Source organism: Periophthalmus magnuspinnatus, chromosome 11 (genome assembly GCF_009829125.3).
Source record: "Periophthalmus magnuspinnatus isolate fPerMag1 chromosome 11, fPerMag1.2.pri, whole genome shotgun sequence".
In the NCBI taxonomy this organism is placed as follows: domain Eukaryota; kingdom Metazoa; phylum Chordata; class Actinopteri; order Gobiiformes; family Gobiidae; genus Periophthalmus; species Periophthalmus magnuspinnatus.
This window is the reverse complement of record NC_047136.2, coordinates 2,924,079-2,936,131: the sequence shown is the minus strand read 5'-3', so window position 1 is coordinate 2,936,131 and position 12,053 is coordinate 2,924,079. Positions and strand designations below refer to the sequence as shown.

Genomic DNA, 12,053 nt, shown 5'->3' with positions numbered 1-12,053 from the left:
CTTGATGACATCACAAGGTGGAACGTCGCATTTTGAGCTTTGGAGATGTAACAGACTGATAATAAAGTGTGACTCAAACATGTGTGAACGAAACAAAACACAACTCCAGGTCTGTTTTTGATGCGTTTATAACATTAGAACCTGATTTAAAGCTCGGAATAGTCAGTTTTGTTTAATATAGGACCTTTAACATGTGATACTTTTACTCGAGTAACAAAACTGAGTACTTCCTCAACCACTGTCAGTATTTAAAACATGAACTCCACTTTATATACAAATGTTTAATGGGTAACAAAAGAATGGCAGTGAACATTATATACACAAAACAGCTTCGCTCCTTACGCCTTATATATATATAAAAAAAAAGAAACATTTAATTAAGTCTCTGACACAAACGCAACTCAAAAGATATAATAAATACGAGTTTGCATGTTTTGGCATCTACCTTACGCGCTGGCGGTTAGCTAGCATGGGCTGCTCACTGTTTCCTCTCCACAGGCAGCGCGGTCGACTACAGGCTCTGAAGCGAAACACCGCCACGGCTAATTAACTCCGCGTCGCTACTACTACTGTACACACGGGCGACTGCAACCCACAAGAACTAATTTAGCAAGCTTCTGTGTATTTAGTCAGGCGCTCCGACGGCCAAACTCTCGCTCCGCTCCTGATTAACCAGCCTAAGAGCAGACGCGCCAACGACACAAGTCCTCGTCTGCTCGTTTACCGTCTCGTAATGAGTCTCTTACTTACAACAGTCACAGCTATAAACAGCCGCAGCTCGGGTCGCGTTCTTTAAGAGTCTTTAGGCTCCGTTAAAGCGGCGCTCGCTCACGGCATCACGGTCCCCTGTGACAGAGATCGCGTCATCTCCGTGTGGACAAAGTACGTCGTCAGCTCGCCTTTGCCTTTGACGTTGACGAGGCCCCGGCACGAGCACATGTATCCCAGGTTTTTGAGTATTCGCTGCGTTTCTTCTGTCACCTACAGGGGGCAGAGCAAAGATTTGTGTTGTTATTTTTATTATTTGGACTGCAGTGAGTCCGCAGAGTGACATAAGTGACATTTTTAAACTTATTATCATCTGTAGCCACCGTAGACTGTATATATAAATGGACATAGCTAACATGCTAGCCGCCTCGTTCCAACTTTTGCTGTCAGACTCATCATTTTGGTCTTAAATGTTCGTATTAACCCTCTACATGATCCTGGGGTTTGTTTTTTTTGTTATTTTAAGTTTAATTTTTTAAGTTTATTTATTTATTTTTGAGTTATTTTGATTTTGTTTTTTGTTATTTGTTTTTTTATTTTGAGGGTTTATTTTAGTTTTTTTTATTTTTTTTGTTTCAGTATTTTACTGAAAGCACTTTATTGTTACTGTTTATTTTAATGAAGAAAATACTTGAAGTTCAGTTTCTGAAATTGTGTGACAATTTTGTGACAAATTTATTTGCACTTCAAATGAAATGTTTTATATTTTTAAATTTTTGATACATTCTATAATTTACTTGAAAACAAATGCAATATAATTGCAATCTGTTAAAGTGAAATAAATGTTAAAGGTTCACATCTGTTGTGTTTTTATTGTTTTAACATAATAAGTAACGTGGAGTAAAGTAACGCAGAGTAGTTACTTTGCCTAGTAACTAGTTACTTCTCCCAAAAAGTAACTGAGTTACTAACTCAGTTACTTTTTGGGAGAAGTAACTTGTAACTATAACTAATTACATTTTTGAAGTAACTTGCCCAACACTGGCTATGATACTCATGGTCGGAATTCCAAATATACTAAAACTCTTTAATGACGACTTATTGTTTAATTTAATGCTATGACATTAAAAGGGTGATGTAATGACACTTATTTTCCTTAAAAAATGTCACGTTTTTAGTGTTTCTAGTCATTGTTCCTGCGTTTTAACTCAAAAAACACCAGTGTAAAGCGAATTATGCACAATTTTGCGGTTAAATTGGGGTCTAATTGTCAATGTTTTGTGTATGTTTTTGTCTCTGTTGTGATTGGTCGATTACTTTTAAGGGGGCGGTTCTTTATCTTACATAAGAGCAGTGGGACGGTCAGAGGGACGGAAACGTTGTGCGAATAAAAGCGAACCAAGAGTGAGGCAGTGTGTGGGAGTTTTCTTAACCTTTCGGAATTCCAAATACGGAAGTTGGCTCCAAATTAACCGCTAAAACTCAGTCCACGTCTTTACACAGTCTATCGTAGCCACTTACATTGGTTAATACGTCGATTATAATCCGTTTGTGTACATAAAACGCTAATAACAGCAGAGAGGTAAACATCGTGCCTGTATTTTCCCCAGAACTCCCGTCGTTTCCATGCGACTGGCCACATTCACGCTGTTTCCCCAGATGTCGTACTGAGGCTTCTGCGCTCCGATGACGCCGGCGATCACAGGTCCGTGGTTTATTCCTACGGCAAAAATCCGCAAAAAACTGACTCTCACTTATTACCGGTTTGTAGAAAGACTGTCACATGACGCGCGGCGCTCACCTATTCTGAGCCTGAAGTCGTTGAAGGAGTGTTTGTTGATGACGTCGAGCTTCCCGTTCAGAGCGAAGGCGAACTCCACCAATGTGCCGATGTGCATGTACTGTCTGTCGTCCTGGAAACAAACAAATACACGTTAATGTTGAAGTTATGGGTGTTACTCCAACTATATGAACCTGGTTTGTTGATATAAAGATCCACTTGTACACGATGCTCTATGCCACATGTGTCAAACTCAAGGCCTGTGGGCCAAATGCGGCCCGCCACGTCATTTTATGTGGCCCGCGACAAGGTCAATTAAAAGGTATGACTGCCTTAAAATATCAGTTTATAAGGAGATACACAGTTACTCATTTTTTCATATCCATGCAATATTTTTAAGTTGAATAAGTATACAAAAAGGACTAATTAACAATTTTACGTTCCATTTGGTTCCATTTATACCATCTTAATTTATATCTGGCCCTTTTATTGATGTGGCCCTCGGTGAAAATGAGTTTGACGCCCCTGCTCTGTGCGATTTGTCTGAATGAGCGAGTGTTTCCTTGATGTAAACTGCTTTCCAAACCTCAAAGGTGTTAAAGCGCCGTATAAAAACGTGACCATTTACCATTTAACACTAATGTACCATCACTGAGTTCACCTTTCGACAGATCTGACCCGGCACTTGCTCCGTTGGCACTTATCCCGCTCGTCTCCATGGAGATAGAGCGTGTGGAACATTCCTCGCGAAGCAATAACATTAATACAAAAAAAGATAGCTGACCCTCAAGCAGGAAAGTTGCAAAGTGCAGCTTTAAAGGTCCCATATTACGCAGAATTGACTCGTGTGAGGTTTAAGTCGTGTTATAATGTTGTTTCCTCCTCATAAACAGACCTGGAGTTGTGTTTTGTTTCATTCACACATGTTTAACACACAAACCTTCTTGTCTCAAACTGAAAACCCTCTGTTCCACCTTGTGATGTCATCATGTGGTGATACAGGAAGTGCTCCACTGTGTTTTTAAACTCCACACACCTTCATTTCTAGAATCATTTGGGTCATTTCAACGAATCTGGAATTGTCAATTTTCTACTGAACTAAAGGTAAAAGGAGCTGTTCACTTGAAAACTACCACTTGATGACATCACAAGGTGGAACAGAGTGTTTTGAGTGTGAGAGAAGAACTCAGCCTAAAGATGCGGGTTTGTTTGTGCGTTTAAACGTGTGTGAATGAAACAAAAAAACACAACTCCAGGTCTGTTTGTGACACAAAAACTGTAGAAAATGAGAAAATCGTATCATATGTCGACTTTAAGATGGAATAATCGCAAAAAACACAACATTAATATGGATTTAGACATGTTTAAAATGAAACGACAAACCCTGCTCTGTTCCTTTTTTTCCATCTTGGCTTAAACAGACCTTTTAAAAACCATTACCTTTTCATTTCCCAAACATATACTGAGCGATAAACCAACACACTGTTCCCTCGTCGCTAATAATGAAGCGTGTGTGTGTGTGTGTGTGTGTGTGTTCTCGTCTACACCCCCAAATGTTCCAGCCTCGCCAGGAACTTGGTCCAAACTGCCTCCATCTCCTGCGTGACGCCGCTGGGCCAACGCACCTGTCCACTCCGCCAGCTCGGCCCCTGCCACCACGTTCCATTTGAGGGATAAAAATGTCAATTATGTAAAAAGCGGCGCCGGTGTGAGGTCCGCGCGACGGCCGACACTCAGGCGCGAAATAAATAAGTCAACGTGCGAAAGAGAACGGCTCCAAACCGCAGCGCCGTGATGTGCTTTTACCTGAAAACGCCAACACGCCGACACACGCTTCTATCAGCTATAATCACCACTGAAAACACTCCACCTCGTGATGTCATGAGGTGATGCCATTTTGGGTCAATATTGTGTTTTTTAACTTATGAAGCCGAATAAAATATATTTCTTAAGGACACAGGGGAAAAAAAGTTAAGAGTTCAATGTTTTTTTTTACTTTCTTATTCTTCTTTGAGATTCTTTTTGTTTAAAAATGTGGAAAAAACCCTGAACAAAGCCTGAACTTGGAGCAAAACGGGTAGAATATTTCACTAAATATAAACAAAAAAATAGGTAAAAATTCCAAATTAACTAATGACTAACCAGAAATAACAAAAAAATAAGGAAAAATAGGACTAACTTTTATAAACAAGGGAAAAAAGTAAAAAGTAGGTACTGGAATTGCTAATCTCTACTGAACTAGACTTGTAAACCACCACTTCATGACATCACAAGGTGGAACAGAGCATTTTGAGCTTTGGAGATGTTACAGACTAATAATAAAACATCTCAAACATGTGTGAATGAAACAAAACACAACTCCAGGTCTGTTTTTGAGGAGGAAACAGCGTTAAAACACGACTTAAAGCTCATAAGAGTCAATTTTGCGTCATATAGAACCTTTACCAGAGATTCAGACACTACGACACTTTGATAATCTGCTAATATATGCAAACATCTGTCTACTCTATCTGAAATTATTCACGGTGTTGCTAATCCTCCCCTAAGAACGTTCGTCTCACTGAGCTCAGAAGAAACAGCTCGAGTCACTAGGGCGCCCTCTAGAGGAGAGCGCAGTGTTACTAAATCGTGTTTTCGTATTTTATTTATTTATTTATTTTTTGGTTATTTTGAGTCTATTTTTTCCATTTTTTATTTTTATTTTTAGTTATTTTGATTTGTTTTTTATTTTGAGTTTATTTTTAACTTTTTTTGTAATTTTTTTTTGTTTGTTTTTTTTTTTAGTTATTTTGATTTTTTTTTTTTTAGTTATTTTGAGTTGGGGTTTTTTTGTGTTTTTTTTTGTGTCCCCTCTCTCTGTACCTGCTGCTGTCAGACTCATCATTTTGTTTTTAAATGTTCGTATTAACCCTCTACATGATCCTGGGGTTTTTATTTCACTATTGTGTCTGTAAATCAACATATGAACATTAATAACAGACAAATCAGGTCCTTCTTTCCCCGAGGTCACTCCCTCTAGCGTTAGCAACAGGTTTTAACTCTATGGCGTTACTAAATCGTGTTTCTCTATTGTTACCGTGAGTCGCTGTAAAAGTTTGGACATGTGACAAAGAAATGGCTAATACTGAAGCGAGTTTGGACCCATTAGTGAACGTGTATGAATGAAAGAGGATTTGTATATCTGAAATTGAGCGATTGTGTGCGTGTGTGAACTGAATGTTTTTAGAAATATTGTATTTAAGAGATGAGATGTGTCGTATTAGATGTATGTATCATATTTTTACACGTCTTTCATCCATCTACACCAAATTTACTCTGACTTAACATCAGCCTGTCCAGGGACAACAGCTGGAAACTAATATTTTTGCTATAACCTGGCACCAAACATCTGTCCTGCTTTTTTTTTTTTTAAGGTCAGTGTGTTGTCATGTGACCGGGTCTGGGTCTGGGTGAAAAAAAAGTCTAAATAAAACTTCAAAAGCTCTGATAAAACTTCCTTTGTGTCATAAATACTGCTCAGATTGGACTGGACCACGCCTTTATGGACGAATAATAACAATCATACGAGTTTACGTCAAGCTGGATCTCACGTAAACGGACTAAATTCATCCGTTTTTTGTCTGAGATGTGTAAATTCTCGCTCTTTTAACAGCTCAAGCTAACGTAAACGGCTAACGCTAGCAACTTCACACAACAACGGGTTATTTATGTTAAAGAGCGCGATAAACCAGCGCTTCTATCTGCTTCTTTCAGTCGTGTTGTGTCCGGTTAAAGCTCTGTTGCCGCTCGTTGCTGTTTTCCCAGCTCCTGCAATGCATTGTGGGATATAATGACCAGTCTAGTGACCAGCGCTGGACACTACTTTTCAAGATCCATTATGAGTGCACTACTTTTTCACCAGCTGCGCATTCAGACTTAATACATCCACGATTCAGACACATCTACAAATGGCGTGACCTCTAAACAGCGCCCCCTGTAGGGAGCGACGTGGACGTTCAGACACGGCCCTCTCGTCTCACTTTGCAACTGCGAATTTGAAACGACAGGAGGGGGCTGACTGAGAGCAAATTGAGTCCGACAGCCGCACTGGACCAAAACCTCGTCTCCGGCTCAATCTAACCCTGCAAATTACACGGGGGGACCTCACGTAATGAAAGCTTGTAACTACTCAGAGCGTGCCTGCGTGCACTCCGGTCCCGGCGCCACGTTGAGCCCGGTAGCCGCCATGTAAGTGCTGCCGATGGTCTTAATCTTCTCCACGCCGCTGAACTTGGGCTTGGAGAGCAGCTGGAGGGAGACACACGAGGTTATTACGAATCTCACACGTGATATCGATGTGTATTTTTGACTGGCAGTCGCAGGGATGGCGGCGGCGGCGGCGGCGGTACCTCGTCGAAGTCGGCGATGATCTCGTTGAGGAGGCGGAGACACTCCAGTCCCTCTTTGTTGACGTCGGACTCGGTGTAGAACTCCTTGAAGTCGGGGATGGAGGCGAACATGACGCAGACGGACTCGTACGACTGGTGGTACAGGTCCTGCAAGAAGAACACGAAGAGATTTAAACGACTGGAGAAGTTCTGTTGATTCATGATTTTATAAATGATTTTGAATTTATTTATGAGATTGTGACTCTAGTTTGAAAGTTTGATTATGTGTCTGTATTATTTTAATGTGTATTGATGCCGAACATGAAAATCGCTGCTAAACAAATCCACCTACGGGTTCAGATGTGACAGTGGCTCAGTTGGTAGAGCGTTTGTTCACTGATATGAAACTTTGATTCCCGCTTTCAGCTCAAAACATCGTTGATTTTGAGCCGAGAGGTTGTTTTGTTCTTGAGCAATAGACTGTTTATATAAATGGACATAGCTAACCTGCTAGCCGCCGCGTTCTAAACAGGAAGTGATCCTTGTGCCCGCTTCTGGCCTCATTTGACTCTCGCTCCAATTCACTTTGCATTGAAAAACTCATAATTTTGGTCTTAAATGTTTGTATTAACCCTCTACATGATCCTGGGGTTTTTATTTTGAGTTTATTTTTTCTATTTTTTATTTATTTTTATTTTTTTCCTTTTTTTTTATTTATTTTGAGTTCTTTTTTTATTTTGAGTTTATTTTTAACTTTTTTTTGTTATTTTGGGGGGTTTGTTTTTTTAGTTATTTTATTTATTAATTTATTTTTTGGTTATTTTGAGTTTATTTTTCCATTTTTTATTTTTATTTATTTTGATTTGTTTTTTATTTTGAGTTTATTTTTAACTTTTTTTTGTAATTTTGAGAGTGTTTTTTTTTTTTTTTTTTTTTTTTTTTTAAGTTATTTTGAGTTTGTTTTTTTGTTTTTTTAAACTGTCTCCTCTCTCTGTACCTGCTGCTTTCAGACTCGTCATTTTGGTCTTAAATGTTCATATTAACCCTCTACATGATCCTGGGGTTTTTATTTCACTATTGTGTCTGTAAATCAAGATATGAACATTAATAACAGACAAATCGGGCGCTCTCTTTCCCCGAGGTCACTCCCACTAGCGTTAGCAACAGGTTCTAACTCTATAGCGTTGGTCGCTCTCTCGTCGCTGATAGACTCGCGGTTGTGGACTTTCCATCACCGTAACTCTGCAACCGATTGTGCTTCATGTAAATTCAAACAGCGTCTCAAAGCAGAGGCACAACGCTCTTTAAATATGTGACTGTCATTATGATCTTACGTCGCCCTCGAAGACGACCAATCAGAGCGCAGGAGCCGCCGAGATTCTGCCATTCAGTTATTTGATTGAGGTAGTTGTGTGGAAAAAGGCAAAAGTACACACTGATACTTCCTTTAACCCCCCTGAGTTGTCCCTTGATGTAAAGATTTGAGTGAAGGTGGAAAAGCACTGTATAAAAATGTGACCGTTTACAGTTTTTACCACCTCAAAAGACCAAACTGTGAGTTGGAAAGTGCAAACAGGACCTGGCAGAACAGGAGCAGCTTCCATTACAAAGCTCCTGTAATATGTAAATGAAGGTAGCTGTTCTTAACCGCAACCTAGTTTTATTTCTGCACACGTGGCCCAGTTATAACAAAGATGACGAGTATGAATTTATAAAACAGCAGCGAGGTTTAAAATCTGACTATTTCATTATCAACCCCAACATGCAGTTTACGTTTCAACTCATCATCTGGAAAGTTAAGGCTCGTTTCCTCTTGAACAAAACAAGTTAAGTGGCTGATTTGGGGCTGTACATAATGATACAGCCCAAAATAAATATAGAGTTGAGACAAATGTTCTTCATAAAGACAAAACTTAACAACTTAAAGGTCCCATATGATGCAAAACTGACTCTAGTAGCTTTAATCCATGTTCTAATGATGTTACCTCCTCAAAAAAGTTGTGTTTTGTTTCATTCACGCAAAGCTCAAAACGCTCTGTTCCACCTTGTGATGTCATCAAGTGGTAGTTTTCGACTCAACAGCTCCTTTTACCTTTAGTTCAGTAGTAGATTAGCAATTCCAGAGCTGAAATGATCCAAATGATTCTAGAAATGAAAGCGTGTGGAGTTTAAAAACACAGCGGAGCACTTCCTGTATCGCCACACGATGACATCACAAGGTGGAACAGAGTGTTTTCAGTTTGAGGGAAGAAAAAAAAAGAGAAAAAATAAATAAATAAAAAATAAATTAAAATAAATTAAAATAAATAAATAAAAATAATAATAATAATAATAAATAAATAATAATAATAATAATTTAAAAAAAAAAAGTTTGAGAGAAGAACTCAGCCTAAATCTACAGGTTTTGTGTGTTAAACGTGTGTGAATGAAACAAAAAAAACACAACTCCAGGTCTATTTCTTCTACAAAAGTCCACACGAGACACTAGTTTTCACAATGTATATTCTTTTTTTCTTTACTTTTCTAAAATGGCCGCCGTTCATGGCGCACACACACGAGGCGAACACGCTCACCTCGTTTTTCCAGTGTCGTCCCAGAAAGTGCTCGGCCACATGAGCGGGAAGGACGTTCTCCAGCAGAACTCTGTTGAGATTCTCCATGGTCTCGATCTCCTCACACTCTCGCTTGAACTTGTCTCTCCACAGGAAGTCCAGGCGACAGTAATATTCGTTCTGGTGGAGGACAAAGAGCAAAGAGGAAGTGATCGCTCCAGTTCACTTTACATTGGAAAACCGCGGCCCCTGCTGCTGTCAAACTCGTCATTTTGGTGTTAAAATGTTCGTATTAACCCGCAAAGACCCTGTGCTGCTAAAACTATGTCTTTTCCTCACAGATCCTACAGTACAGATGTGTTTTATTTGCCAAAGCAGATGCACGGCCACATTTATGAATACAAAAGTGTCTCCGAGCGTACCCCAAGATAAACTATTCAACTTAATAATTAAAGGCCACATTCGGAGCAAACGACCCAACTCAAACTCTGCTGTTCACAGAAATGGAGTGTCCCAGTGAGACGCTCCAGGAAAAACTGAATACATTTAACTACTTTGCATTAAACAGCCATCTTTTTATTTGTCTATTCACGCCCACGGTTTGGAAACACATGTGAAACCGCCAGAAGACGCACTCACAGTATCAAGGCCAAAACATCCCAGCAGCACACGCGCTCCACAGAGGTCCCTGAACGCGCCATCGTTATGCTCCTGTGCTGCGGGCGACCTGGCGGTGGGAGGAGCTTCGGTCTGAGTCTATATTTCTCGTGTCATGATGATGTATGCGTGGAGAGCTCATTAGTCCCCTGAGATCATGTGATGCCAATTTAAGCGAGCGGAGCGGCTGGAGCGGACTTCTTCTTCTTCTTCTGCTCTGAGTTGTAGCGTTCTGGCCTAAAGCTGACACTCAGATGAAGACGGGGCTGTTTCCTATGGAATGTGAGCTATTTATATGTTTGTAAATATATGAGGGGTGTTGTCTTCACTTTTACAGGCAGGAACTCCTGGGGAGACTGGAAAGTAGGCCAGAAGATAAGGAAGCTCATTCCAGATGCTGTTTAGAAACAACCTAACAAGGCGCCAAATGAGCTCTGCTCCAGTGCGCTGCTGTTCTTCTGGGATGAAATACAGATTTTTTCCAGCCTGCTCCTCCCTTTGACTAAAGAGCTGTGAATTAGCTTCATTAGAGTCTGTGAGGTTTTTTAAAAGGGTTTAAGCTCAGTTTAAATGTACGTAAACGGACATATGGACAACACGCCCAAAACTACAGCACAATAAGAGACACGTGTTTCCTCTGACGTGTTTCAAAACATACAACAGTTTAAACACGCCTGCTCATTCAGGGTTTTTATTTTTTACTGCTTTCTACGTGTTATATACAAACAGAAGACATCAAATATATAAAATAACATATATGGAATTATGTAGCAAAGAAAAAAAACTCGGCAAATAACTCGACGACTAAATATTTTTTATCTTCTATATTCAAATCCTCAAAGCTTTGCCAGAAAATACTTAGTTTAGTTGTTTAACCTTTTCTCTTTACTACACAATTCCTTGTATCTTACTTCATATATTTGTTGTGTCCAAGTCACAGTCGGTGTAAAGACGTGGACTGAGTGAGTGCGACGTCTCCACAGCGTTCGGCTCCAAATGAAGCTCATCGAGGCCGGAGCGGGTGCAGCGGCGAATCTGGAGCCGAGTGTCATGTTTGGAATTCCGACCACGAGTATCATAGCAACCAAAGAGCCAATCAGGAGCGAGGCTGTTGAAATTAACGCCTCTTCCCACCTGCACTGCTGGTTTAACTGGGACTGGACGCTTAGCAACGCTGTCAATCAAACCTGTTGCTAACGCTAACAGGAGCGACCTCGGGGAAAGAAGCACCTGATTTGTCTGTTATTAATGTTCATATCTTGATTTACAGACACAATAGTGAAATAAAAACCCCAGGATCATGTAGAGGGTTAATATGAACATTTAAGACCAAAATGACGAGTCTGACAGCAGCAGAGACAGAGAGAGGGGCAGCGGTTTGTCAAAAAACAAAAAATAAACTCAAAATAACAAAAAAAAAAAAATCCAAATAAACTCAAAATAACTAAAAAAAAAAAGAGAGAAAAAACTCAAAATAATTTTAAAAATAAACTCAAAATAACAACAAAAACAACAGAAAAAAGAAAAATAATCCAAATAAACTCAAAATAACTTAAAAAAGAGAAAAATCTCAAAATAACTAAAAGAAAAATTAACTCAAAATAACAAAAAAAAATTAAAATAACAAAAAAAAATCCAAATAAACTCAAAATAACTTAAAAAAAAGAGAAAAAACTCAAAATAACAAAAAAAATAAAAAGCTTAAAATAAAAAAAAATAATAAAAAAATCTAAATAAACTCAAAATAACGTTAGCGGGAGCGACGCCTGTTTCGTCTGTTATTAATGTTCATATGTTGATTTACAGACACAATAGTGAAATAAAAACCCCAGGATCATGTAGAGGGTTAATACGAACATTTAAGAACAAAATGATGAGTTTTTCAATGTAAAGTGAATTGGAGCCAGAGTCAATGGAGCTGGAAGTGTGTCTATGTTAACTTCCTATTGAAACGCGGTGGCTAGCAGGTTAGCTACGTCCATTTATATA

The 12,053-nt window shown here is 39.3% G+C and overlaps 1 protein-coding gene across 1 annotated transcript in view; it reads right to left on the bottom strand.

Annotated features, from left to right (window-relative positions):
- Positions 1-427: 427 nt before the first annotated feature.
- Positions 428-12,053, bottom strand: part of adcy2b (adenylate cyclase 2b (brain)) — a 110,988-nt gene continuing 99,362 nt past the window's right edge. Inside the window, exons 20-25 of the mRNA XM_055225154.1 lie at positions 9,429-9,587; positions 6,877-7,023; positions 6,664-6,775; positions 2,510-2,620; positions 2,304-2,428; positions 428-981 (exon numbers count right to left, since the gene is read on the bottom strand). Coding sequence (XP_055081129.1) covers positions 829-981; positions 2,304-2,428; positions 2,510-2,620; positions 6,664-6,775; positions 6,877-7,023; positions 9,429-9,587 — 807 coding nt within the window. The 3' untranslated portion in view covers positions 428-828. The remainder of the gene's footprint in view (positions 982-2,303; positions 2,429-2,509; positions 2,621-6,663; positions 6,776-6,876; positions 7,024-9,428; positions 9,588-12,053) is intronic.